Below are 24,731 nucleotides of genomic sequence, written 5' to 3' on the forward strand. Positions count from 1 at the left end.
CCCTCTCATTCTAGAAATAATAAAGCTGAAGAGTTTTATTATTTGGAGTGACGAAGTTGTTCTGGAGTGTCACAGTTACTGTCTTTTTTAAAAAGACAAAATTATACCCCACTTCAGGCTCCAATTGTGTCACTGGTAGTATATATATATATATTTAAAAATTTTGCATGTGCACACAGCTCTGGCCCTGCTCTTTCCTATGATGGCCTTTTGACATTACAGCTGCTGATCTTGCTCTGAATCAAAATAGGGAGGATAAGGCCACCATGTTAGGGCACTCTGAGCCTCCCTCCTCCCATTTCCTGCAGGGAAGCCTCTTTGAAATGACAAACAGAAGAGAACTTTGTTTAAAGCAGACAGGCTTTAAGAGTCCCCATGACTCACTGGTTTATAATTTTTAAGACACATTCACTAATTCTGCATTTCAGTCTTCTTCAAATTGGCACTGTTATCACAGTACTATCTCCTTTGCTAGCTGTGTAGATGAAGAGGCAAAAACTTGCAGAACATGACAAAGAGGTATTGAATTTTTTGCACAGCATGTAAACCTCAGTGTTTGGAGCTAATATGGTATTGATCTAAGCAGAAATTGATCAAATAGAGATTCTTACTCTTCTTACATAAATAGCTAATGTAGTTGAAATCCTCCTTGTTCCTATTCAAGTCTTGATGACTTTTGAATAACGGTAAATTGACACGTTTCAGGTGTCACCACATGAAACAAATGCAGTGTGGGGAACACCGAGCACTCAACCAGGGAAAGGCATTGCTGACTGCTTAAGACTATGCCACTGTTTTTTGTGCTGTCTTCCTGACTGTTCTCTGCAAGCTGAGACGGGTTTTCATAATGGACCAGATATAGCTACAGATAGGAATTTCAGGCTAGCAGGTGCTGAGAAGTCATTAGGCCCAGAAAGCTCTTTGCAGCCTGTGCCTGTAGACAATCAGGTGACTTGCAGGTATCCTGCAGGATGGTGTACTCCAAATGTGAGCCACTTGGAGATGTTCTCTCACAAGGTCACTTCCGCATTACCTGCGGAACAGAGGCATTTTTGTGAGCCAGCTACTTCACTGACTGCCCATGCTCTAGCTATTTCTGGGGCCTCAGCATGATATGATAGAATGGAGACCCAAGTTACTTCCAGACTAAAAGACTGAGGGGTAACTAAGAAAGCAGTTCCACAAGCTTTAGGGCTACATTAAAAAAAAAAAAAAAAAAAAAAAAGGCAAATAAAAAACCTGTATTAAACTATCAGACAAAATGTTATATTAACCAGTGTTTTTATTGGATTTTAAAAAGCTTATGAAAATGTGCTGGTGTACTGCAAACAGTATTTTCACAGCAGTGTGATTGTTATTGACAGAACATTTGCACATAATTTAGGATGCTAAAGAGAAAACAACTGAAAAATGAGTTTTGTTCTCACAGTCCACTAGTCACACTGAGCTTGCATACACTGAAATCTTAATGGCTTCTCATAAGAATGTAGAATGTAACCATAGCTGAGGAGAAAAACCCAGATTAATAGCAACCTTCATTTGCACTGATGTAAACAACTGCAGTGAAGCCTTCTGTTTTGCTCTGTAACTCAGTGGCATTGACTGAAGCAGCAATGCTTAGCCTGTGGTTCTCAAACCATATGTAAAGTTCTTTAAATTATTTTTGAGCACCTACTAGATAGTCCATAGAGCTTCAAGGAACGCTGCATGATGAATAGATGCAATTCATCACTTGAGCTAGCCCTCATTTTGAGTGGGCTATTTTTCTTCAAAACCATCAATGGGGTGTTCTCGGCCAAGGCTGACTGAGGTATATTTGTGCCTTGGCCAAAGACATCTTTGGTGTCTAGTTTATCAGTGTGAAATCATCTGTTTCTACTCTGTCATCTACACTCTTCTGCTCCAACTTTACTCATTTCTGTCACCCAACCATGGTTCTTTTTCTGTATTGTATTTGCAAAATGCACCTGTAGTTCCCAAATATTCTCTGACAGGACTTGTTTCACTTCAAGCTCTCTTTTAACAAAGATACCAAAGGGTGCCCTTGGCATACAGTTATGTGGAAAGAAAATGCCATGCTCGAGGCATTCCTGAATGCCTACCATTCCCCTCCTGAAACAACAGAACACTTAAACTAGTGCTTAACTTCAGCAGTAAGTGTCCTCAGCAAATTCCTTTTGAAGTCAGTCTAACCACTCACGTGCTCTGAAAATAAGCACTTGTTTTGCAGAATCAAGTCACAGGTATTCAGCCTCAGCCAGATTTCATCTAGTAGAAGGATAACCAGGGAGGCCGAGGACTACAATCATAGCAGAGCATTTCAGAATTAACTTCTTTGTGAATGGTTCCTATGACTGCTGGAAAATTTTCTGAAGAATAATTGTTTTCCATCAAAAAAATTTTAACAATGGAGAAACAAAATATACATGAAAGCATGTTTGATAAATTTTAGTTAAGAGAAATTACAGAATTTCTTGAAAACAGCAAATTCATCTTCTGTTGATTCTTAGTGCTTGTAACCAAACTCTAGAGTGAAAGCACACAACTTACAAGGACTTTTACCTGACTTAGGTACCTAAAGTTTATAATTGAGTTAGTGATTCACAGCTCCCAGAATTTCTTTCCAATGAGATAAGCAACTCCAGAGGAGCATTACCTAGATCCTACAGTAGATGTCTGAGACCAGGACCAGAGTGAGGTCCTGTTCTCTGCTTTGAACAGTGGGACTGGCAGTGTCCAGCTCACACACTGACACTTGCTTTTCAGGGAACACCTGCTTTTACAGTGGAGCAGCATGTACAGGGGATGCCCACCTCATTCTCACCTGGATATAGTCATGACAGTTTCCATCAAACTGCTCTTTGTGTTGTATTAAAAAAAACCCAACATAATCATATCTACAAAACAGAGATGTTCTGCTTGGATCTGGGGAGTTGAACTGAAGTATATACTTTTTTTGAAAAAAAAAAAATTTTTAGAATAAAAGTTTATAGTAAAATGAAAAAAAAGAAATTGAAACTTCTTTCTTGTGCGTTTGTCTCCTCTAAGTCCAGCTGTCTACCCTATTATTAGAGCTAGACATCCTTCTACTCTGTTTATATAAGTGCAGTGTAATGAGGGCTTTAACCTCTACCACAACCGGGAGTGTGAGCATTAACACAGTTCAGCAAAGAAAAATAGCTTTCTCCTGCATGTCCATATCAGGAAGTTAAGGTGGTCAGGGAGCACCCTCTGGACCTGTGTTCAGTGGCCAGAGATTGCTCCCAGGAGCAAACCATTCAGAGTGACACAGCTTGCTCCCAGATGGCTCCTCCCTCTGAAGCAGGATAGCTGCATTCAGTGTGCCATCCAGACCTGCTGCTTTTCAAACCATGCTTGGGAACTGCTGGGGAAAGCGTTGGCTGAAGTGGGTGAAAAACCACGTAAGGGAGTATTATCTAACATTTTTCAGAAATGTACTATTTCCACATGGATATAAATTAGATTTATGTTGACTTCCTTATTACCTGGAGATCTCTTTTTGATACCTGGAAACTTTCAATCTCTATCTATAGTTTACGGTCAGGTCATCCCAGCAGTTTCCTGTGTCTGCTTTGCTCTTTGCCTGAAATAGTTCTTCTCCCTCCCAAGTACTCATCCTGTGACGTGTGTATCACATGAACAAACACATCCTCTTCATCTTTGTTAAGTTAAACAAGAGAGCCTGACCTCTGGCTGAGGAGCATCCTACACTGCGATGATGTAGCAAATGTTTCCCTACAATGCCACAAGCTACAACAGTATGGATCTAAGGAAATGCTTTTTTCTAGTCTACAAATTCAGCTGAATATTTACAAACATCTAAACAGCCTTACTGGACGTCATGAGCAGTTTGGATTTAGACAGTTTGTGAGGGAATTGGAAGGCAGATAATGCCTGTTCTTAATTGCTCTTCAATATGGCTCAGTCATTTTCTTGAACCAGGAAATTACTTTGCTTTGAAACCCTCTGACACTAACAATAATGCCTCTTTTTTTGGGGCGTTATATTGCACAAATTGATTGACCGGATCATCTTTCCACGTATCACTTGAAATCCAAGCTCTACAGGAATTCAGCTTGAAAGGATTTGGCCTATGTACAAACAAAACTATTATTAAATGTTCCAGACATCATTATTATATTCTACAATGCTGTTTTCCTAACTGAAGCATTAAATACTACTTGCAGTTACTGTCATGGCTCTTTCTTCCCTGTTTATTGGAGAGGATTGAAAAGAGCCATGATAAACCCATTAAGCATAAAACAAAAAGGAAGAACAGATATACATTAAAAAGCCCATACTTACTTACTGCAGCATCAATAAAAACCTTAATTAAAATGATATTGAGGATTTTTTTAAGAAAGCAGACAAGTTCAAATGTGTTATTAAAATATGTCCCTAAAGTTACATGTTTTCATTTCAATGAAATATTAATGCAGCATTAGCAGTTTGTAGAAACTGACAGAAAATATCTATTATTTAGGATGGGTTATCATACCAGTGGAAAACTAAAATATCTGTAATTAGCACCCAACACAAACAATAATCCTCACTCAATGAATTTTACTGGCAGTTACAAAAGAAAGAATAAAAAAGACAGCTACATGATACTTCTCTTTATCAGCCTGCACCGTACATAGAAACAGTGAAAAAGACATCACAAACAGCTTGACATAGCTGTTTGCACAATCTGTATGGGTGTTTGGACACCCTAAAGGCTAGGCACTCAGTCTGAGCAGCCCCTTTTCATGGAAAAAAGAAAAAAAAGGAGAAGAAAAAATAAGGAAATCACATCACTACTTCGTTCAACCGTCTCAGTGTTAAAAAAGGGTATGAGATCGGGCACGAGGTGAAATGGGGCTGAATGGCTCCCCCGCCTCAGCCAAGATCTGGCTATGCCCTTCTCCAGTTTACACAAGGTTAAGTGTGGTCAACAGATAAGCGGAAAATTACTGAGATGGCAGAGAAGTAAGTTCCAGTAGGGCACCACCACACCCACCCTGGCACGTGTGCCCGGTTAATCAGATTATAAATTAACAAATGAAGAGAAAGAAAGCCTTTGGATTTGTTTGTTGTGCTGGAAGAGAGAATACTGTGAGTGAAGAACCCTGTGGTGCCCGATCACTGATGCTACCTGAATGGCCAACTGGGGATTGCCGTTGACCTGGGTAATGGTTCACCAAGTGTGACTTGGACTGCATGTTTGCTACATTTCCTCTGGCACAAAAATCCTCTGCTTCGGTAGCTGGTCTGAAACTTCATTCCTTCTCCTGTTAAGGTTAAGGGTTAACTCCAATATGTGCAAGTTTTTGGAAATTACTGGATAATCCCAATGTGTTATCTGTGAAAGTCTGGGGATCCATCATAAGGTTTCATATTTGATTTATTTCAGTGTACGAGGTCCATCACATATTCTATCCAAAAATAGAGTTTTTCCCTGAGCCAACTGTTCAAAATTAAACATATTTCATAAAAAAATCATTCACACTGTGATATGCTTTACTGAATGAATTTACAGAGCATTTTCTCCATTTCTCTTCAATTTAACTCATTTCACATAAATCAAACAAGGACCTCTGTACTGTGGCATTTAAAAAAATGAGAATGTGCCTTCTGCAGCCCACTATGGAGTAATGGTTATGTGTATCACAGTCCATTTTTCTCTTACCATCAGGGAATCCGTCCCAGATTTCCAATCGGTCATAGCGACAGAATGCTCCCCCTGGAGTATTTGAATCAGGTTCTAGTTCAAAGCTTTCAAATTCCAGTATAATCTCTGACATCTTTGGTGCAAAGATAATATAAGTGCATTCAAGGCTATTGGGATATTTTTCAGGGAATCCGGGGGACTTTATCATTCCACTTGATGAAGTAAAGTTTCTGGAGCATTCAGGTCCTGCAAGAGAAAGAACAATTCACCTGAGTTAACACTATGTTACTAACAAAGCAGTTAGCTGGAAAACAAATTAGGCTGTATTGTCTCCACAGCAGCAAAGGTGGCTTTTCAATGAAACACCTCATTTTAATTGCTGTATTAATCATTCAGCCAGCTTGTTCATATTACTGATAGTCAGGTTTTTAAAGTGCAACTCACATACACTGTCTGATCTCCAATTTTCAATTGGTATAGAACAATATGAAAACTTGTACAAGCTCTAGAAAAAATTATGACAAATACAAAGTCATGTGGGAACAATGAAAGTGTAAGCTGCAGAAATCTCAACAGAGCCCTAGAGAAATAATTATAGCCCCTTCAAGCTCAAATCTTTAAATCTTATGGCTGACAGGCTTTTATTGGTGAAATAGAATTTTTTACAAAAGACGGTGAGTGAATTCAGTAGAGGGAGTAGTGGTTTCAGATTCCTGGAGCACTGACTCAGTAACTCTGCCAGATGTGACCTATGCCTTCTTGACAAACTAAATGTGAAAGGTAATTCGTACATGTACCAAGGGTGAGTGACTCATTCTGAGTGGTGTTGACACAGGTGCACCAGTAAAATGTTGCTGTTAGTGCAGGCATGACAAACTGTGTGATTACAGGCGGTGTTGCTAGAAGTCACCTAATGTCAATGTTGATATGCTGGCTTTCCCCAGTGTCCCCACCATGGCATAACGTGCTGCCCCTAACACTGCTTTTGGTGGAGGAGGCAGGTAGCAATGGAGGAGCAAGGGTATGAAAGGCCAGGTCATTGGAATTGCCTTTGTGAACATGCGGGACTAAAACCAGAGCCTCCTGTCGACAGATCGTGTTTCTCCCTTGTTTATGTCCTCGGGAATCCTCTCTGTGGATCCCACACCTGCAGGTGTGCTGTGGGTAAGCCTCAGGCTCTGCCCACACATCTTCCCACAGGGTCAGCTCAGGTACCCCTTTCTCTGTCTTTTGACACTTCCAGTTTAATGGAAAGTGATTGATGGGGTTTGGGGCATCTGTGAGAGGCAGCTGACCTGGGGAGTTTGGGGAGGATGGCTCAGATGACATGGAGTAAAGGAAGGATGCAGGCAACACAGTTGAGTTGCAACAGGCCTGTTGCAACTGAGTGTGTGAGAGCTTTTGGTTCGGATGAGGATGCTCAGCTTCCTTAGCGACTGTAGTCAGTAGCCTTAGAGGATTTCTAACGCTTAACACAGATCATTGAGGGAAAACAGTCTGGCTTGTTGCATATATGCATACTCTTATTTCACCACAGAAAATGTTTTCCTTGTGAATGTGCCAAACATATTACCCCCCACAGATTTGGCTACCTCCCAAGTAAATTCAGCAAGCAAGAGAGAGGGCTGAATGAATGTAATCAGTTCAGGTATTTTTGTCCTTCAGCAGACACTGATGGAAAATGCTTGAGCTATCACATAAGTGCTTAGAACATTTCACGGCATATTTTGGAAGATGTAGAAATTAATGCTCACTTAACCTGACCCATTCCAATTTGGGAAATTACATTTTGCCCACAATTAAATCGCACCCATACACATTAGCCGGATATTTCTCTCCTTTCCTCGTCATTCCCTTGTCTCCCTGTCACATATGGGAGGGTTATATTCTGGTTGTTGCTCCTCACTCCCACCAGTAGCTGCTGTTCCAGGATAAAATAGCTTTGGAGTATGCCATTCATGGCATAAAGTGCTCTTTACCCTTCTTGGAATCCAATAAAAGATGCAATACAAAATGTAAGCCAGGATCATTATTGCTTTATTAAATACAGCCAAATCCTGGCTCTGTGAGTGCAGGATCGTCAGGCTCCTTACGCTCACACATGGCATCTCAGTACCAGCTTGTATTATTTTAAACATGTTCAAGCCAATCTGGTGCAAGAAACAAAAACTGTTTTCAGAAGAGCTGCCTTACTAAAATGCACTCCACAGATTTTGACCCTTTATTGACACTGTGAAGAAACTTCAGGAATTAAATTAACACTGAGGATACAAGAAACTCCATGGAGAGGTCTTTGTGGAAAGCTGGAAGAAGAGGCTCTGTGGACACCCAATGGAACAGATACTTCCAAGGCACAGAGATTACATGTGATCCTACTCTCAAACCCATTCTGCATTTGCTATAGTCAGTCTCCTCACAGTTTCCATGGCATGTGGCCCTTTGAGTGCTAGGCTGAGGATTCAGCTTAGGACGCTGGTAGAGCAAGGAAGCTTTTCTTTTCTTTCTTTACTTTCTTCCTTTACTTTCACATTCTATAATGCAGAAGTGCTAGAGTACAGCTAAGCCTTTGGCTCAGCACCACAGGATATTGAGATTGGGATCACTTTAATGCCTCTCCTATCTGGGAAATGGTTAAGCAAGGTTATAAAGGTATGCTAAAGAAGAGCATGGTAGCCTGATGTGTGCATCTGAGCTTCATCTGCAGAACAGGGTAAACTGGTCAGCTTCATTTGGTACAGAAATTAAAATGCAAATTTGGAATAGCATCTGTGCATTAACTCAAAAGTTAAAAAGAGCTGCATTCCCACGGCAACTGTAACATGTGCCCTTTGTGTACAAACAGCATTTTCTAATGCCGTACCTGGTGATAAATTTGCTGCCTTAAAATACCGTTTATGTGGAATGAACTAGAGTTAAAGTTGCTCTGGGGGCCACAATTTTGAGTTTCTTGACTTGTGTGTGTGTACAATCACATTCATAATGCCATCTTATCATAGTTAATATGTATCACTGAGAGATACAAATAACCACACAAGAAAATAAACACAACACTCCTGTCAGAGTTCTGACTCACAACTTCACTGTTAGAAAATAAATAAAAGCTTTTCTTCTTGGAAACATCAATTTGCTAAAATAGATTTTTCACAGACTACTCTTTCACTTGTTCTCTGTGTTTCAGTCTTCATCTTCATGAAAGATGGTAGTGTATATATAAGCATTGAGAAACTTTAGGATGTGATTTCAATAACTTAGCTTCCTAAAAACACCAGAATAAACAGATATTTTTTTCAGAAAAGCTTGGTGTCACTTGGATGATGAGTTCTTTCAAAATACTTGACCCTGAAGGTCACCAGAAGAATTTCTGAGAGCAAGGAGTGGACTTACAGGCAGGGAAGATGGTGACCAAGAGGTCTGTGGCCCCAATTAGCACTGTGCAGAGCAGCACTAGCATGCTACAGAGACCTCACAACTGTGACTCTCTCCTCATTAACAGTATGGCTGCCACGAAGTGTGTGCACTGAATGCAGCTGAAAATCTGGCTCTGTGTTAGGTACATAAAAGGGACTTGAATTGTTCTGAAAATATAGCAGTAACTGGGAGGGGTCTGTGCTGGAAGTCTGGACCTTCAAGCTGCTTTTGTAAATACAACTCTAAAAACTGATACCAAAGCCAATATTTGTTATCACTTTGTTCTGAGCTTTTTGTCTTTTTGTACACTATCTACTTTTGGTCTTGTATTCTCCAGGAATGGAGTAATTGAATTATTTATCTCCATCCAGCTATAGGGAAGGTGTATGCCAGACACGATCTCACTGTCCTTCTAGCCGTTGGCTCAGAGAATTATCAAAGAGGGACTCTTTAATGATTTGGTTAACCCTAGATTGGTTCTCTGGGCTTTCTTTGCACCCTGTACAGCTATCTGTGCTCCCTGCACAATCATCCAGTAGGACATGTTTCTGAACTGTGTGACCTTCCCCACTCCTTAAGCTCCCAAACATGATTTGTGAAAGGAACAGCAACATCATCTGCTGTCCATGTGCAATTCAGTTCTTTCTGAACCTACAGCTGTCTCTTGGGAATGCAGAGTGAGCACTAACCAGAGTAAGTCAGGGAGTCAGAAGGTTACAGTGCTGTTAGGGTCGGAACACTGTAAATCGTACAGTAATTATTATCACACAAAAGAAGAAAGCTAATGGTTTTAAGAAGGTCCAAACAAACAGCTGATGAAGACTATCAAATTACACCCAGAGGAGTCAATTCTCACATACAGCTGACCCATTGCTTCCATAATACTTTCCACCCATTGCATACATGCCCCACATTGTAATGACAAAGGTAACACAATCTTCTCTTTCAAACATTTTCTTGTATTCCTCCCACTCCCAAAAAATATGGTGAACTTTTTGATGAAAGTAGAAGTCACAGGTTAGGAGCCGTGTAACAATAAATTGCTTCTCACCTCTTTTGAAAACTTCATAACGGATAGAAAATCCTGCTCCATGCGTTTCGTAGTCGGAAACGAATTTAATAAAAAGATACGGTCCTGAAGACACTAAAGGAGGGGGAGCAATTTTTCCACAGTACTTTCCCCATAAGCGTCCTTCAGCATTATCTCCATCAATCACTTCAACATAATCATACCTGGTAGACAAATGGAAGGAAGAAACTTTTAACTTCCAGGAAAGAAGGAGACCTAATTAATTTAGAAACCATAACACAACATGGATAATCAAGAAAAATGCTAGCTTGCTTGGAAAATGCATTATGCTGAAAGATGTAAGCAAAATGAAATAATTAAAATGGACTACATTATGTCTGTAGACATCATCTGGCAACATGGAACTATTAGGAAGAATGGTGTCCATTATGCTTGCAGACAATGTCAGCTAAAGTAACCAATTAACATAAAAAAAAAAAGGAAATCTCATGAGCACAATTCTGCATTATTAAATTGTGTTCCTTTGTCTACGTGGTGTTGTCAATACATAATGCATAGCATTCTTTTCAAACTGTGAATTTCTGTTATGAATTCAGAAATGTCTTTTTAGCCGAAGCTCTTCATGAACAATACTTTCATTTCCATATGCTGTCCTCTAAACATATGTCCACAGAATAATAAATAAATCCCAAAGCATTAGATTTTCTTCAAAATTCCATCATGCTGTAGATAGAAAAATCTGCTCTCTTCCCGGATAGCTGGACAAACAATTTTCAGCAAATCTCAAAATCTACACATGTACCACAACACTTGAGTTTTCTCAGATGAACCACCCCTAATTGCAAAACAGCTTTGCATAGGTGTTCGAGCCAAGGAGTGCATACTACAGTATTCTTGCCTGTACAGTGATTGCCGAACAGGCTGGGCTAAACCCTCTCCTGCTTACTTGCTAGATTCCCAAGGACTTCATAAAAGAAAGTACAAATATGCAATACAAAAGCAAATGTGTGCCTGGGAGCAGCAGTCATAGCAGGGACCCTGAGCTGTGTCACCAGCAACGCCAGCCTGCGGGGCTGGGTCTCACACTTTGATTGCAGGGGGCTGTGCAGGGCCTGCAGCTTGGTGCACTGAGCCAGCCCACAGCATACAAATGAGCATCCTAGTCAGAGAGGCACGAGCTGCAGGTGCAGAGACAGGTCAGGTTTTAAGTTTTATTAGCAGATGATTTCACTTGGCCCTGGGCAGGAAGGACGTGCAGACACAATCTGAAGAACTAGTTTAATCTTCTCTAAAATGTGGTGGCATTTGGAGACTGGGTTCTGCTCTGCTCTTTGCTGGGTTGCAGCAAAAGCTTTTGCCCTGTCTGTGCCTCTTTGTGTCTCAGCCACGCTGCCGTTTCACTTCACAGGTTGCTGTTAGCCAGACAATCCCATTTACTTTTCATTATCCTACTACAACTGACATTGAAATGTAGCCATTAATTTGTTTAGACCTTTATTCCGCTGTTGGGTTCACTGAAATGTTCTGAGCATATTAATATACAAGGAAGAGCTAGAACTGACAGGACAGTAAAGTGTGTCTGACATTTTTAAAGACATCAAAGGAAAAAAAATGTCTTCATGATGACCAATGTCATTTTTAACAACCCTGTTCCAAACCATCCAGGGCACATTACTTATGTTTACATGAAGTCCCATAAGACAACTGCAGAGATGATATCACTAGTTAAAGTGGACGGCTTAAGGCTCCTTAAATTAAAAATGACATTACCTCATCAGTTAAAACCGTGTGCCAGCTTTGGTGTATATCAAGTAGAAAATAAAGCTGACACTGATGGAACCGTAAGCATTAACATATGTGAAATATTGTGTTAACTGCATTTCATTCTGTGGATTTGATTTTTCTAGTAGCTATTGCTCAGCTTGCTAGCTTCACTGCCCCAGCTCAAATTGGTGGAAATACAAAGGGGAAATGTTCACTTCTGAATGAATGTTATGGATACTTTAAGTAAGCTGCCTTTTTTTTTTTTTTTTTTCTAAATTGGACCTCTTGTTCCTCTTGTTTTCGCTGTAATTTCATTATGGTGTATACATTTGAGGATCTGAAAGTTGGGAGAGGAGCTATTAAAGGGCTTCAGAAAGATTTATCTCCTGCCCCCTTTTCTTTTTTTGTTTTTGGTTATGTTACAAATATGCTTAGGAATATAAACACGAAGTCTCTTGGAATGCCTCCATCCCTTGGAAGTACTCAGGGCTGCTCGTTTTCAGACTTATGGAATAACAACTGTAGGGAATTTTTAATGGGGCAACCTTTTTTCATATCCTCAACCGCTCGTTAAAGAGAAAGTGTAGTCTCCCAAAGCCACAGCACTTCCAACACTGATGCAGAGTATTTTCCTTTATTTGGAGAGCATGTGCTTAAAGCTACTTGTATTTTGCATCATCTGACACTTGCGGGGTTCAGGTATGTTGAACCCTACCCTTTGCTCTTCTCTCTCTGACAGCATTACTTCACTAGTTTCCCTGATGCCATTCATTGCTCAAGACTCAAAAGTAGACGATTCTTCAAATTCAGAAGAATTCTGCTACTGAATTATTAAATGTTCTGAACAATTTGAACTAAAAATGTTAATCACATTTTACACGCTTTTTTACTATTATAATTTTAAAAAAGTTTGAATTCAGCATTTATGTTTTTCTACACATAAAGATTAAAAGTCTTCTACAGTCCTAACAAGTCACATACAACTAAAAAGATAATTGACAAATAAGTACCAGTTTTGCTACTATAGGAAGTAATAGCCTGCAAAAAACATTAAGATTACATTCTCTCACTCTCTCGTATCTCCTCATCTGTACAAATAGCCTGCCCACACCTTTCTACTGTCCCTTATAGCAATAGAACTGTAATTTACAGTGCTGGCTGCTGTGCAGTTCTAAGTTACACAATTTGTCTGCTAAAAGGCTGTCTTTTAATGGATTTTGCAAGTTATAGGTCTTAGTGCCCTGCTGAAGACTGGAAGATTTCTCAGATTTTTTCAGTTCCTCTGAAAAATGACAGAAAGGAAAGAAGTTGAGTTGTGAGACAATAGGTATGAAATAAGATTTGAAAATGGGAAGCTGTAGAGATCAGCCTCACAGCCTTCGTGTTCTGGGGATCCTGCCCTGCATTTGGCAATAAACAGATGGGTTTGGATTCTCCCACACTGGCAGCAACATCTGAAAGCTGGGCTGCAGTAACTGAGTATTTATGGATTTTTTTCATAGGGAAATTAACTTACTCTGGGTTTTACTAGTTTATTCTTGGAAACCAAAGTCCTGCTGTCACTTCTGCACTTTTCAAAATCGTACTGGAGACCGCAGCGTATTGCAAAAACTGTTCTTGTAAATGGGGGAAAGTACAGTCACAACTTGAAAGGAAGCTCAGGAAGCAGCTTGCATCTTCCTCTGGACTTGGTAGCAGTCCCATAGGTTTGTCAGGAGAAGATGCTGTGCCAGGGACGCAGTTGGCACGCTGGCATCCCTGCGAGGAGACTGAATGTGTCACCTTCGCAGTGCCCAGACAGCCTTGGCGTGCAGCCCAGAGAACGGAGTTTGCAAATTTGGATTTCCCACTTGGCAATTCTTCGCTCAGTTACTGCTGCCAATGGTGTGGCAAATATTTCTCGTAATGTTATAGTCCTCTAGGGTTTATGGCATGGAGACGTAAATAAAAACACAGAGCTAACCATTGCTCCAAGTTTCAGGTGAAAGACCATTGCATGAGTTCATGCATGAAACCAGGAAAGATACGCCTGTGCTGGTGGGTTCAGCAGGTATGCTCATGGAGCTACTGTGTCAAGAGGTAATAAGCATTCCCTTCTTGCTGGCTCCCTCCGGATATCCCATTTGTGTTCACTCTGCCCTGTAACAGCTCTCCTGGTGGTGCGTGGAGTGTTCTCCTGATGGGAGCCTGCTGGATTGCAGGACTCTAGTGCTGCCCTGCTCCTCCCAACCAGTGCCTGAGCATGTGCACACTGATGGGTCCCAGTTTTATGGTACCATAACAGGATATCTTGGATGATGAAGGAATCTAGAATTCCTCTGCAAGTTCTGGAAGGAATTGCTTTAAGAGTTGGGTTTTTTTTTGTTTTGTTTTGTTTTTTTCCCCAGCAAGTGTAAGTTATAGGTTTTAGGAAAAGGCCAAGCCATGCCTATAAAAATGAGCACTGTGCAGTGAAAAAACATAAACAGCTGTAGAATACAGATTTTGGTGGATGTTTCATTTCCAGTTTCTGGTAGGTGATAACAGAGCTCTCATCTGTTTTCAGCTGTGAACAGGCTGGTGACCCGAGATACACAACCACTTGCTGTGCTGCAGAAGACAAGGTGGGGTGCTGGGAAGCCTTGCAGTGCTGCAGACAGCCACCCTGACACACTGTGCTCAGATCCTGCACATTATTAGAGTAGCAAAATTTCATGCATTTTGCCTGGAAATAATTCCTTCTGAAGACACACGCAGAACTCAGCTGAAATCTAAATGTCTGCCATGTTACTTATGAAACAATCAGTGAACCATATACAACTCTAATTTACATCAAAATACACCATGTTTTTTTCTGCAGCCTACTATGATATGCATCTATAGGCTGGTTATGAGTATTTTGGTTATTCACCTGTTAGAATGAAAAGACCTTCCAGCTCTCTATTTCTTTTCTTTCTCTGGTCCCCCTTTCCCCAAACTGCTAAATCTCTCCCTGATAGGAATTATTCACCCTGGCTAGACTACCTTTGCTTATGAGAATTTTTACTCTTTCATCTTTATAACATTTTTTTTTTCCTCGCAAGTCTCTACTCTAGCCAAGCAGAAGGCATTGCAAAAGGAAAGCTAAACCACTACTTTGAGTTATTCCGCACTGTGAATATGTGTCCCATTAGTGACTGAAGGTTAGCAGTGTGGGATTTACTGTAGTGCCTGCAACACAAGGCAATCTGTATCCCAGAGCTAAGAACTCCAGAACAGCAGGCACTCCAGGGATACCAAACTTAATCCCGCTTTATTAGCAACAAGAAAAAGAAGCACACGCTGTTACAAATAAAAAATTAGGTGCAGCCTCAAAGAGACTGTATTTCTGCCCAGAACCACAGTGTCTGTCAGGCTGCTCTGCATCAGAACTTCTGCATAGCTCTATGGTAGTGAGGTTAAGATGGCAGTGAGCACCTCTGGCAGGAGTCTTTTAAGCTGGTCTTGGTTGTGCAGGATGCATGGTGTGGATGAAACACAGTGAGGGAGGTGGTATACCATCTGAATCCTACTGCTCTCTGAAAGGCCTGGGTATTTAAATAAGCAATTTGCAATCAGTTGGAGATTTGTAAGTTACTGAAGTGCCCATCAGTTTAGGAGGCTTTTGTTCCAGTTGGTCTTTTGTGAGTTAGTGTTTTTATGTCCTTCACCCAGGGCCAAAATTCACTGAAGTTACTCATACAAAGATCCTGTCAACCTAAGAGGTTTCTGGGAATAAGGCCATTGGGATTTGGCCACTGTTCAATAATTTACTAATGCCATTAAGTGACAGTGGGTCTCCATTAAGAATGAACCAGTGAGGGTCTATTTTAGTGCATGACAGTGCTGTAGTAAAAAAGAAAATAGATGTGACAAAGACATGGATAAAGATCTACAGTTGCCCACTACAACAGTTTGATTGAGACTGTTAGCAACAGTTTTGTTATTATGCTGTTTTCTGGCATCATCGAGTACTTTAAAATTTCACCTTCCATGTTAAAATCAAGCTTTTAATTCTCTGCAGAGCAGAGCAATCTGATACACAACATACCTTAACCAATAAAAATTGAAAACCCAGAAGTAATAAAAATAATCATTACTATTTTAAAATCTGATTATCCTTCATCTTATCACATGCTTCTGGCTGTTTGGCTCGTGCATTTTGAATAACCAGGACTGGCGGAATTGAAGATACGAACTAAATAAGCAAGATTACATCTGCACTTTATCTGTACTGCTCCACTGAGAACAGCAGATAGATCTTCAGCTGCTGCAAATGAGATTAGCCCCTTTATGTCAGTAGATCTAAGCCAGTTTACACTGATACATGGCTGAAGAGCACAAGTGGTGACAGAATTTTTTTCCTTTTATTTATTTACTTCTATTCTATTTACATCAAATAAATTTGGAAAATTCTTCAACATAAGTGTGAACATCAGTATTCACTCCAGGAGTGAATATAACAACATCATGCAGAATGGGAGGCTGCACACCAGCTCTGATCATTTTAGTGTTGCAGAGTCCTAGGGGAAGTAAGAACAGAATTCATCTGCTAAAGTCTTCAGCATATCTATCTGCAAAAAGCATTTTACCAGTGAAAATAGTTGATCTTGAAGTTAAAGCTTACTCCACCAATTTCATTGCTTGGCACACACTGTAATAAATTATAATATAATAATCCCAGTATATAAAAATGAAGACCTCTTCTGGGAAGAAACATTCAATTTTAAACCTCTTCAGTGGGGAACTTCAGTCCATAACTTTCTGGCATAGAAAAATGCCATCTTTTCATGGAAAAAGATTTCTGTCTGTCAAATGAGACAAATTTACAAATCCATGACTTTCACTTAAGTAGCGGAAAAAGAAACACTTAGCAGTTGAAAGGCATCAGAGACGATGGAGCTTTCTAATGTCAAACTGGTGAAGGTTAGTATTTATAGGAAATTCACATGCGTCTAATTACTCCAAATTCAGTTCCCAAGTAAAATATGCCATCTGGAAGATATTAGAATCATTTACAACTTGTTCACCTCCCTATTTCACTGCAAAATCTTACCTCTTGCCAACTTTCCAGTCTTCTTCACAAAATAAAATGCAGCCTAAGTTTTACTGGTTCTTTCATAGCTACTTTGTCTATTTAAGGGTTTAAGAAACTGGAAAAAAAAATCTTTTTTTTTTTTTTTTTTTAAAGGAATTTTCTTATCGTTGGCAATGCTCAAGTTTTATACTCTTTCATATGGACATTACAGATATGTCTTGGCTTAGTTTTGTATAAAGCCACACAATTAGATTTGTAAAGATATTATAGATGATAAGGAGAGAAAAAAGGAGAACCAATCAGTCATCTTGCATTAAAGTAGGCTCATGAAAGCCAAAAAAATAATTTCCCAAACTCAATTACACAGTTTTGTTTTTGTTTTTATGACCTCCCAAGGGACTCCCATCCATCAGAACGCTTCTTGTTAGTTGAGGAACTTCACCCAAGTATGCCAATCTGTTTATACGTAAAGCTTTGCAGCATTCCTCTGAGGTAAAGTTGTCATTCTCATTTTACATATGTGGAGACAGAAGAGAGAGACAGAGTGCCAACAACTTTCCAGAAATTTTGCAAACAGCAAGGAACAAAGCCTAAATAGTCAGATACTGTGTTTCAAATACAAGAACTCAGTCTAGCTCCTCCTGAAATAATGGAAAGATTTCTAACGGCTTCTGTGGTTTTTTGAATAAGGCTTCCTAAAAGAGACTCAAAACCTAGAAGTTTTCGTAAACAACAGAACTGGAAGAAGGGGCTGCACAGTCTTACATGGTTAAAAATTAAACACATTTCTATGTTTTTTGTAGACTAAATTACATACAGAGACTCGTGCATATACATACGCACACACATGTAGGGAGCCTAGCACTATCTCTACATTTCTGTATCCATTAAGCACTGTTTTCATGTGCCTAACTGGTTTAGTGGCTTGTGGTTGCATGAGTGTTGTTAGCACGTACTGCTGAGTTCACCAAAAAGCCTACTTAACTGCTATGTAATGGAAGCCTCAGTTTTGGTTCCTTGATTACCTGAAGAACAGAAAAGGTCTGACTCAAACTGAGATCAGACTCTTCTATCATTTCTTTTTCTTTCCATGAAAATAGGAAAGGAATGTTTTAAAGGCATGGCAACCTTATAGTACTTCATTTGGGAGTTCTGAACCACTGATTAATTTGTAATTATCCCTTTGGGATCTATGTGATATATTAATCATAACCTATGGAACTCGACTTCTAAAAGTATTAGGTACATGTTAGCTTCTCACAGAAACTGTGAAAGTTCAGAACATAAAATAACTTTCAAGCTTTTGAAATTCTCAAATATTTGTCCCTTGTGGGCAGTCTGAAACCTCTCCGAGCAACAGCCGTAATTAATGAAACTAAAAGAGGCTAAAGGAGAGAGGAAATTGCAGACATACGTATCAGCATTAGGATACAAGTTACAGCAATTTTCCTCCATGGCAACCTTGTCCTGAAGCTCTGTAAATGCAGCAAAATGATAGGTATTTATTCATTTATTTTCAGCTAGGAACTATATTAAGAGAGCATTAAGGATGTTCCAAGGACACTTGGAACTCAGCATTTCTCAACATTTTTCCCTTTGTTATACTTTCTATGCCACTTTCCCTTTGGGCCAACGATTGGCCAAGTGAAAAATCCACTGCTTAGTTAGTGTCTACACATAGTTGGTATTGATATAAATGATTTCTCTGGGTCTTTCTTGCCTGGAAGCGTGACACATGTAAACGAATGCATTGATTTTTGGAGGAGCTACAACTAAAACCTATATATAGTCCCACAACTAGAGAGTAAGGCATACTTACAGAAAAGAGGAATTATTGGAGGACATACAACATAACTGCCAAAGTTTTGACCTGCCAGTGTTTAACCGTGTACATGTATTAAAATTTCCCTCCCTTTTTTGTGGCGGGTGAGAGATGGGTGTTGGTGGTTTGGAGGTGAACATGGACTCTCTTAATCTACTGTAAAAAAACCAAAACATTACAATTCAATAAAGTAAAACAGCTGTTTATGAGGGTGGATAGTGATAGGACAAGGGGGAATGGTTTTAAACTGACACACAAGAGATTTAGATTAGATATTAGGAGGAAGTTTTTCACACAGAGGGTGGTGACGCACTGGAACAGGTTGCCCAAGGAGGCTGTGGATGCCCCATCCCTGGAGGCATTCAAGGCCAGGCTGGATCTGTCTCTGGGCAGCCTGGTCTGGTGGTTGGTGACCCTACACATAGCAGGGGGTTGAAACTAGATGAACATTGTGCTCCTTTTCAACCCAGGCCATTCCATGATTCTGTGATGATTCTGTGAAAGTAGCTCATAACTCTCAAAGATCTTCTGGCTTGAAAATGAAGTCCTAGGTGTGTGAATGTAGAGATTTACTAGCTAAATACTGCTATAATGCTGAGAAGACCTTTGACAGCCTCTTGTAATAGAGAAAAAAAGTACCTCTCCTTACATCTTTCCTGTAACACAAACTTGGAAAGACAAAGCATTTGGCCGTAGCACCTAGAAGTGCTATCAACAGGAGGCACACTAAGCTGAGTAAGAAGCATTTCCAGTTCAGAGATCAGCCCACTTACAGTGTTTGCATGCTTCCTGGCTGGCTGTTATCTCAGCACAAAATCATCTGGTTGTGTACATTGCCACTTTAACAAACAACCCTTAAGCAGCATGATTAATTCATGTAGACGGCAACTTTAAAGCAGCCATGGCTTTGGGAAGTCTAAATGACATTTCAACATTTCACAAGAGCAGTGCAAAGAACATTTACTCATGGAGGCTGCTTTCAAATCTCAGCTTTCTGATCTTTGTAAGTGTGGCTGAAGATCTGTCTGAAAAAAGGAAAACAGTTCTTGCTCTTTTTCTCTTTTTTTTCAGTGGAAATGCTTGCATGTGTGTGCCTATCTTCTGTGTTTTTATATTCCTTGTTCTAAAAAAGACCTGAATCATATCCTAGATCTCTCTTTTTAAATTCATTCTCAGGCAGAGGAGCAGGCTGGGAAACTTTCAGCCCAGAAGATAGGCATTTCGAAACAACTGAACCAAATGAGGACAGGGAAGCAAGTGGAAACTTGTGCAAAATGACTACCAATAGTTTTCCACTACTGTCTACCAATTATTTTCCACTCCTTTTTTGTCCAGCTTTGGTACTCACATTATGAATAAAACTGCAGTTGATAAATGAGTGTATTTCCCTGTTGGTATAGCTGGGTTTTGTACAGATGAGTTTGTCTATGTAGCATGTTAGGAGGGGTCTCCTCTTAAGTTTCTACTGTCTGCATTAAGTCTGCATTAAGAAATTCAACAGTAACCTTAGCATCATTTTCTTCGAAAGTACGTAGCTAATTAACATTACTCCCAAGCTCAGTTTAGAACAGTTATAGTACTTTTTTTTTTTTTGTAATAGTGCCCACAGTTAAACTGCACCAATTTGAAAGATCACTATATAATTTTCGTCCCACTGAGCAATTTTATTACCATTTTATTGTGTTTATAATCAAACTAAAAAGTACAAATAACTTCAGTGAATACATTATATTATGATATTATACATTATATTATGATAAAATATGTAAAATATGTTTAAAGCTGCTAAGTTTGAAGTTAGTTCCTTTGTGTCCTGTATCGCAGAGAATGTCAGAGTTTCTATGAGTTTTGTGACCTTATGATTTATTTGGGTGTTGGGAAATAACTATGTGTTCAGAAAAGAGGAAAACAGTGGCCAATAAACATTCCCAGTAGCCTATAAACAGGAACATCTTGTTAGCTGAGGTCAGCCGTATGACCCAGCATCCAGTGAAACCGCATTGTTACAGCTGGCACGTGGGGCACATCAGCCGTGCAAAAGAAACCCACTCCAGTGATCCATCTCTCATAAAAATGTCTTTCTCAGAGAGGCATGTGACTTTCAGAAAGGAAAATGTGCACAGAAGATCAGCATCATTCCCGGTGCAAATTTAGAGTCTAGTGGAGATGTTTTAGGGGTGCATCATCATAAGCTGTTTTAAAACTAAGTCAAAAGCCTGACAGTAGTTTTTGAAAGAAAACTTGCATAGCTTTTTTCTGGCACTGGATACTTATCTGAGAAGGCAAGCAGGGTAATGAACACACATACAACCCAAGCACATACACAGCTCGTGGGTTTCAATAATTGGCACCACACTGCATAAATGCATCTGCTCAGTTCCTAGTGGGAGCCACGGATATGTCAGGGCACTGTTCATTAGATGGGATGGAGTTTGTCTTTCCACTTGCTTTTCCTCTGCTCATCAGAGCAATTTTTTGAGATACGCTCTTTTAAGCTTGCTGAGCATTTGAGCCTATACTCAGTCATTATACACACATACACTCTATACTCAAAAACTAAATCAGGACTAATACAATCGCATAGGAATTGCTGCTTTTGAGATCTACAGAAATGTTTCCACAGAACCACTCTCTCTCATTTTTGTTCTTGCTGTTTCTACAGCTGTGATCCAGAAAAGAACAGTTTTTTGGAGATGGCTGTTAGTGGGCCTAAGCAAGCGTGGGATAAGGATGTAGATTTGCCTTCTTCATCTCATGGGTCAGACTTCTGTCCTTGCTTTCTACTCAGGGAAACAGGCAGTATGACATGGAGCTGTAATAACGCATTATCTCAAATAGCAAGGGAGGTTTGCAGTAACCCAGTGAATTAGAAACATAGAAGGTGCTGCAGCTTCATACCTTTTGTTAGCCATAAGAGAATGGTGCTCTAAGTCTTCATTAATCAATTACAATAAATAAGCCTTGAAAGGCAATAAACTATTACATGGCTGATGAAAACACCTACTCTGCAATTAAATGGATAAAATCCTGATTTGATAGCTTTTGTTTAATTTACACTTCCAGTCAGGTATCTATTAACACATTTAGCTTTGTTTGTCTATTTAGCAGTGATAAGCATACAAGAGCAATCTCTGAAAGGCTGTGTGGTATTAAGCATTGATTCTTTCCTCTCCTTCACTCACAGCAAGCAGCACACTAACCCAGACAGACAAGCCGTGAAATGTATTTTGGCCAGATTCTCCTGTACGTGCAGAGAATCTGAGCCAGATAAGCCATGCCTTCCTCTGCAGCTTAATAATGAAAAAGACATGTTTTCACACACTGGGGAGAAAAAGATTTGTTTGCCTTATGCATTCTTTAAGGTATAAATTGCCCAAAACAGTAGTAGGAAGTCTGGGAAGGAAATGAGATAATGCCACATCCCTTTCCTCACCCTAAGCCCCCCATGCTGGCTGGAGGGGATGCCTGGCTGGACCTGGAGGAGCTCAGCATCAGCAAAGCCTCCACCCGCTCCGAGCCAAGCTGTCCGTCCACACTCCCCTTTAAAATTTTACAACCCAAACTAACTGCATTTTGTTACATTGTAAACATTTTCAAGATACAGGATCCTGCTTTTCATTAGGGGGGAATGGTAATAATCCCCCCCTCTTCCCTGAAACAGGCAGAAAACCCCTTTACCAAATTAAACATATGCATTCTTTGTTAGCTTTAATCTGAGCTGGGTCTTATGTTCATCGTAAAGCCAGTCCATCTTGCTCTCCCAGAACAAAGGGATGTCAAGAGAACACTACTGAGGCAAAATTCTGCCTGACTCAGAGTAACAACACATGTTAATATGAACAGATTCCTGAAACAGCCCCAACGAGTGGAATTTCCACGTATTTGGCATATAACATCCCATATTTCAGCTTTTTCTCGTTTACGACTCATTTCTCCTAAAAGCGATACCACGAAGCATCCTCCCTCTTGCACGATTGCCATATGTCTGGTTTAGGAGCCATACCAGCCAGGCAACTTTGAGAAGTATTTCATACCTGTGGCTCTTACCCCCATGAACACACCACGTGGCAGTTCACCAAAATCAGAGCTAGCAAAGGAATAAGAGAGGAACTGATGAAGGATTGTCTCCTTTATCCCACAGGCATAAGGATCAGGAATGAGCCTCATGCCAGTAACAAAAGGATATATCAGCTGGAAAAAATCTGAGTAAGGCTTCTATGCAGAATTATGCTCTGGGAAAATCACAGTATTTCTCATTAATGCTGCTGCTCAGAACAGTGATAACCTCTACCAAAATTTGCTTTTCTAGCACTTGGAGATGTGATTACAGCACAGGGACACATGTCTGAGCTATTTTTATTTAACTGGCTGAGGTACTAACAGTGCTATAGATTCTGTTCAGTGCTGCATGTTCCCATCAGGGACCATAAAACCTATGGCACTTCAGCGTTGCCACTAACAGGATTGAGTTTTGGCACCATTATGGATGCTGTAATCACATCTTCAACTGCAGTATGGATACAGATGTCCAACATAAGGCGGGTTGGAAACTGGGAGTCATAGAATCATAGAATCATTAAGATTGGAAAAGGCCACTTAGATCAGCTTGCCCAACTGTCAACCCATCACTACCATACCACTAACCCTTATACTTTGATGCCATAACCAGCTGCCAGTCTGGCCTTCAATATAAGGGGGGTTGGGTCACTCAGGGAGAAGGGATAGAGCAGGCAGAGCAATGGATGGGAAAGGCCAAAGCCACAGGCGCTGCTCCTGTGGCATCACTATTCTGCACAGTCAGGTACAGGCAACTTTACTGTTATCTGTTTACTGCCTCAGTTTCCCAGTCTGGAAAATCAGACAATGATATTTCCCTGACAGCATTTGAAAGCATGAGAAGAAATTAGATGGCTACAACTGTGACTCCGTCATTAACTCTGTGATTTAATATGTCTTTCGTAAACAGCCAAATGCAGTTGACAGCACAGCATTATTGCTCCTAATCCTTTTCAGCTATGATTTAAAAGATTACCTTTGCAAACATAAACAGGAAGGACAAAGGGACTTGTAATACTATGTACTTTTTGTGAGCCTCTGTTTCATAGTGTTGGTGATGAAATATGGTACTGTGTGACTCTTGCCAGTTCATCACGCCTCATTCTCATAAGCACATTATAAGAAGCAATAACATTTCATTATAGCCCAGAAATACTTGTGGATATGGTCTTGTCTAGATGTGCAGACATTTACACAATTAATACCCAAAAGCATGTACAAGTGTTCTGCGTAAATCCCTAGGTGCGGAAGGAGGCAGCCATTTGTCTCTAAGCTCCTTAGAAAGGGTACTTACAAGATGCCTGGAGAACAAAGGATTTGGGGGAGAATCTGCTTTTTAAGCAGAAAATGACTGTCTGACGTGTAAGGCAACAAGAATCACCCCGAAATTATGCTGTGCTGAGCGTCCTGCTGCTATGCAGAACTAGATCTCTGAGGATAAGCTCTGGTTTCCTGCACATTTCTCTCTTGACTAAACAAATCAGAGAATAAATTTAAGGGATTTTTTCTCTGAAGAAGGGTAAGTCCTGTGCCTGGGTTCAGGTGGGAAAGGCTGGATGCCTTTCCACAGACTTTCTAAGCAAGAGATGAAGGTAACTACGCTTCACTCAGAAAAACAAATGGGAAACACAGAGATGTGTGATTCTTTCACTATCCTGGCAGTACTTTCTTTTCAGAGCTCAGCTGATTAAGCCTTCTCGCCCTTTGATAATCAGCATACAGTCCAGTAATTGTACTGTGGGTGGAGCTTTACCACATAAAGTTATTGCAAAAACCATCTTGTTGCTTGAAAGCCTTCGCCAAATTGTATACAGGATAGATTACATACACACCACGAAGTTGTCAAAACATTGTGATTTGATTAATGAGGCTGTTAATTTTCAGACTTGTCTCCCATACAGATCCCGAGGCTCTTCAGTCACATCAAGGCTTCGGAGGTTAACAG

General features: G+C 40.1%; 1 protein-coding gene across 2 annotated transcripts in view; it reads right to left on the reverse strand.

The window, feature by feature from the left end:
* NRP1 (neuropilin 1) overlaps window positions 1-24,731 on the reverse strand; it is a 108,950-nt gene that overhangs the window by 53,441 nt on the left and 30,778 nt on the right. For both annotated transcript variants that reach the window (XM_042816915.1, XM_042816914.1), the window contains exons 3-4: window positions 10,131-10,312; window positions 5,690-5,917 (exon numbers count right to left, since the gene is read on the reverse strand). In XM_042816915.1, coding sequence (XP_042672849.1) covers window positions 5,690-5,917; window positions 10,131-10,312 — 410 coding nt within the window. The remainder of the gene's footprint in view (window positions 1-5,689; window positions 5,918-10,130; window positions 10,313-24,731) is intronic.

Source organism: Centrocercus urophasianus, unplaced genomic scaffold, assembly GCF_019232065.1.
Source record: "Centrocercus urophasianus isolate 14NV4802_14NV808 unplaced genomic scaffold, USGS_Curo_1.0 seq_16, whole genome shotgun sequence".
NCBI lineage: Eukaryota > Metazoa > Chordata > Aves > Galliformes > Phasianidae > Centrocercus > Centrocercus urophasianus.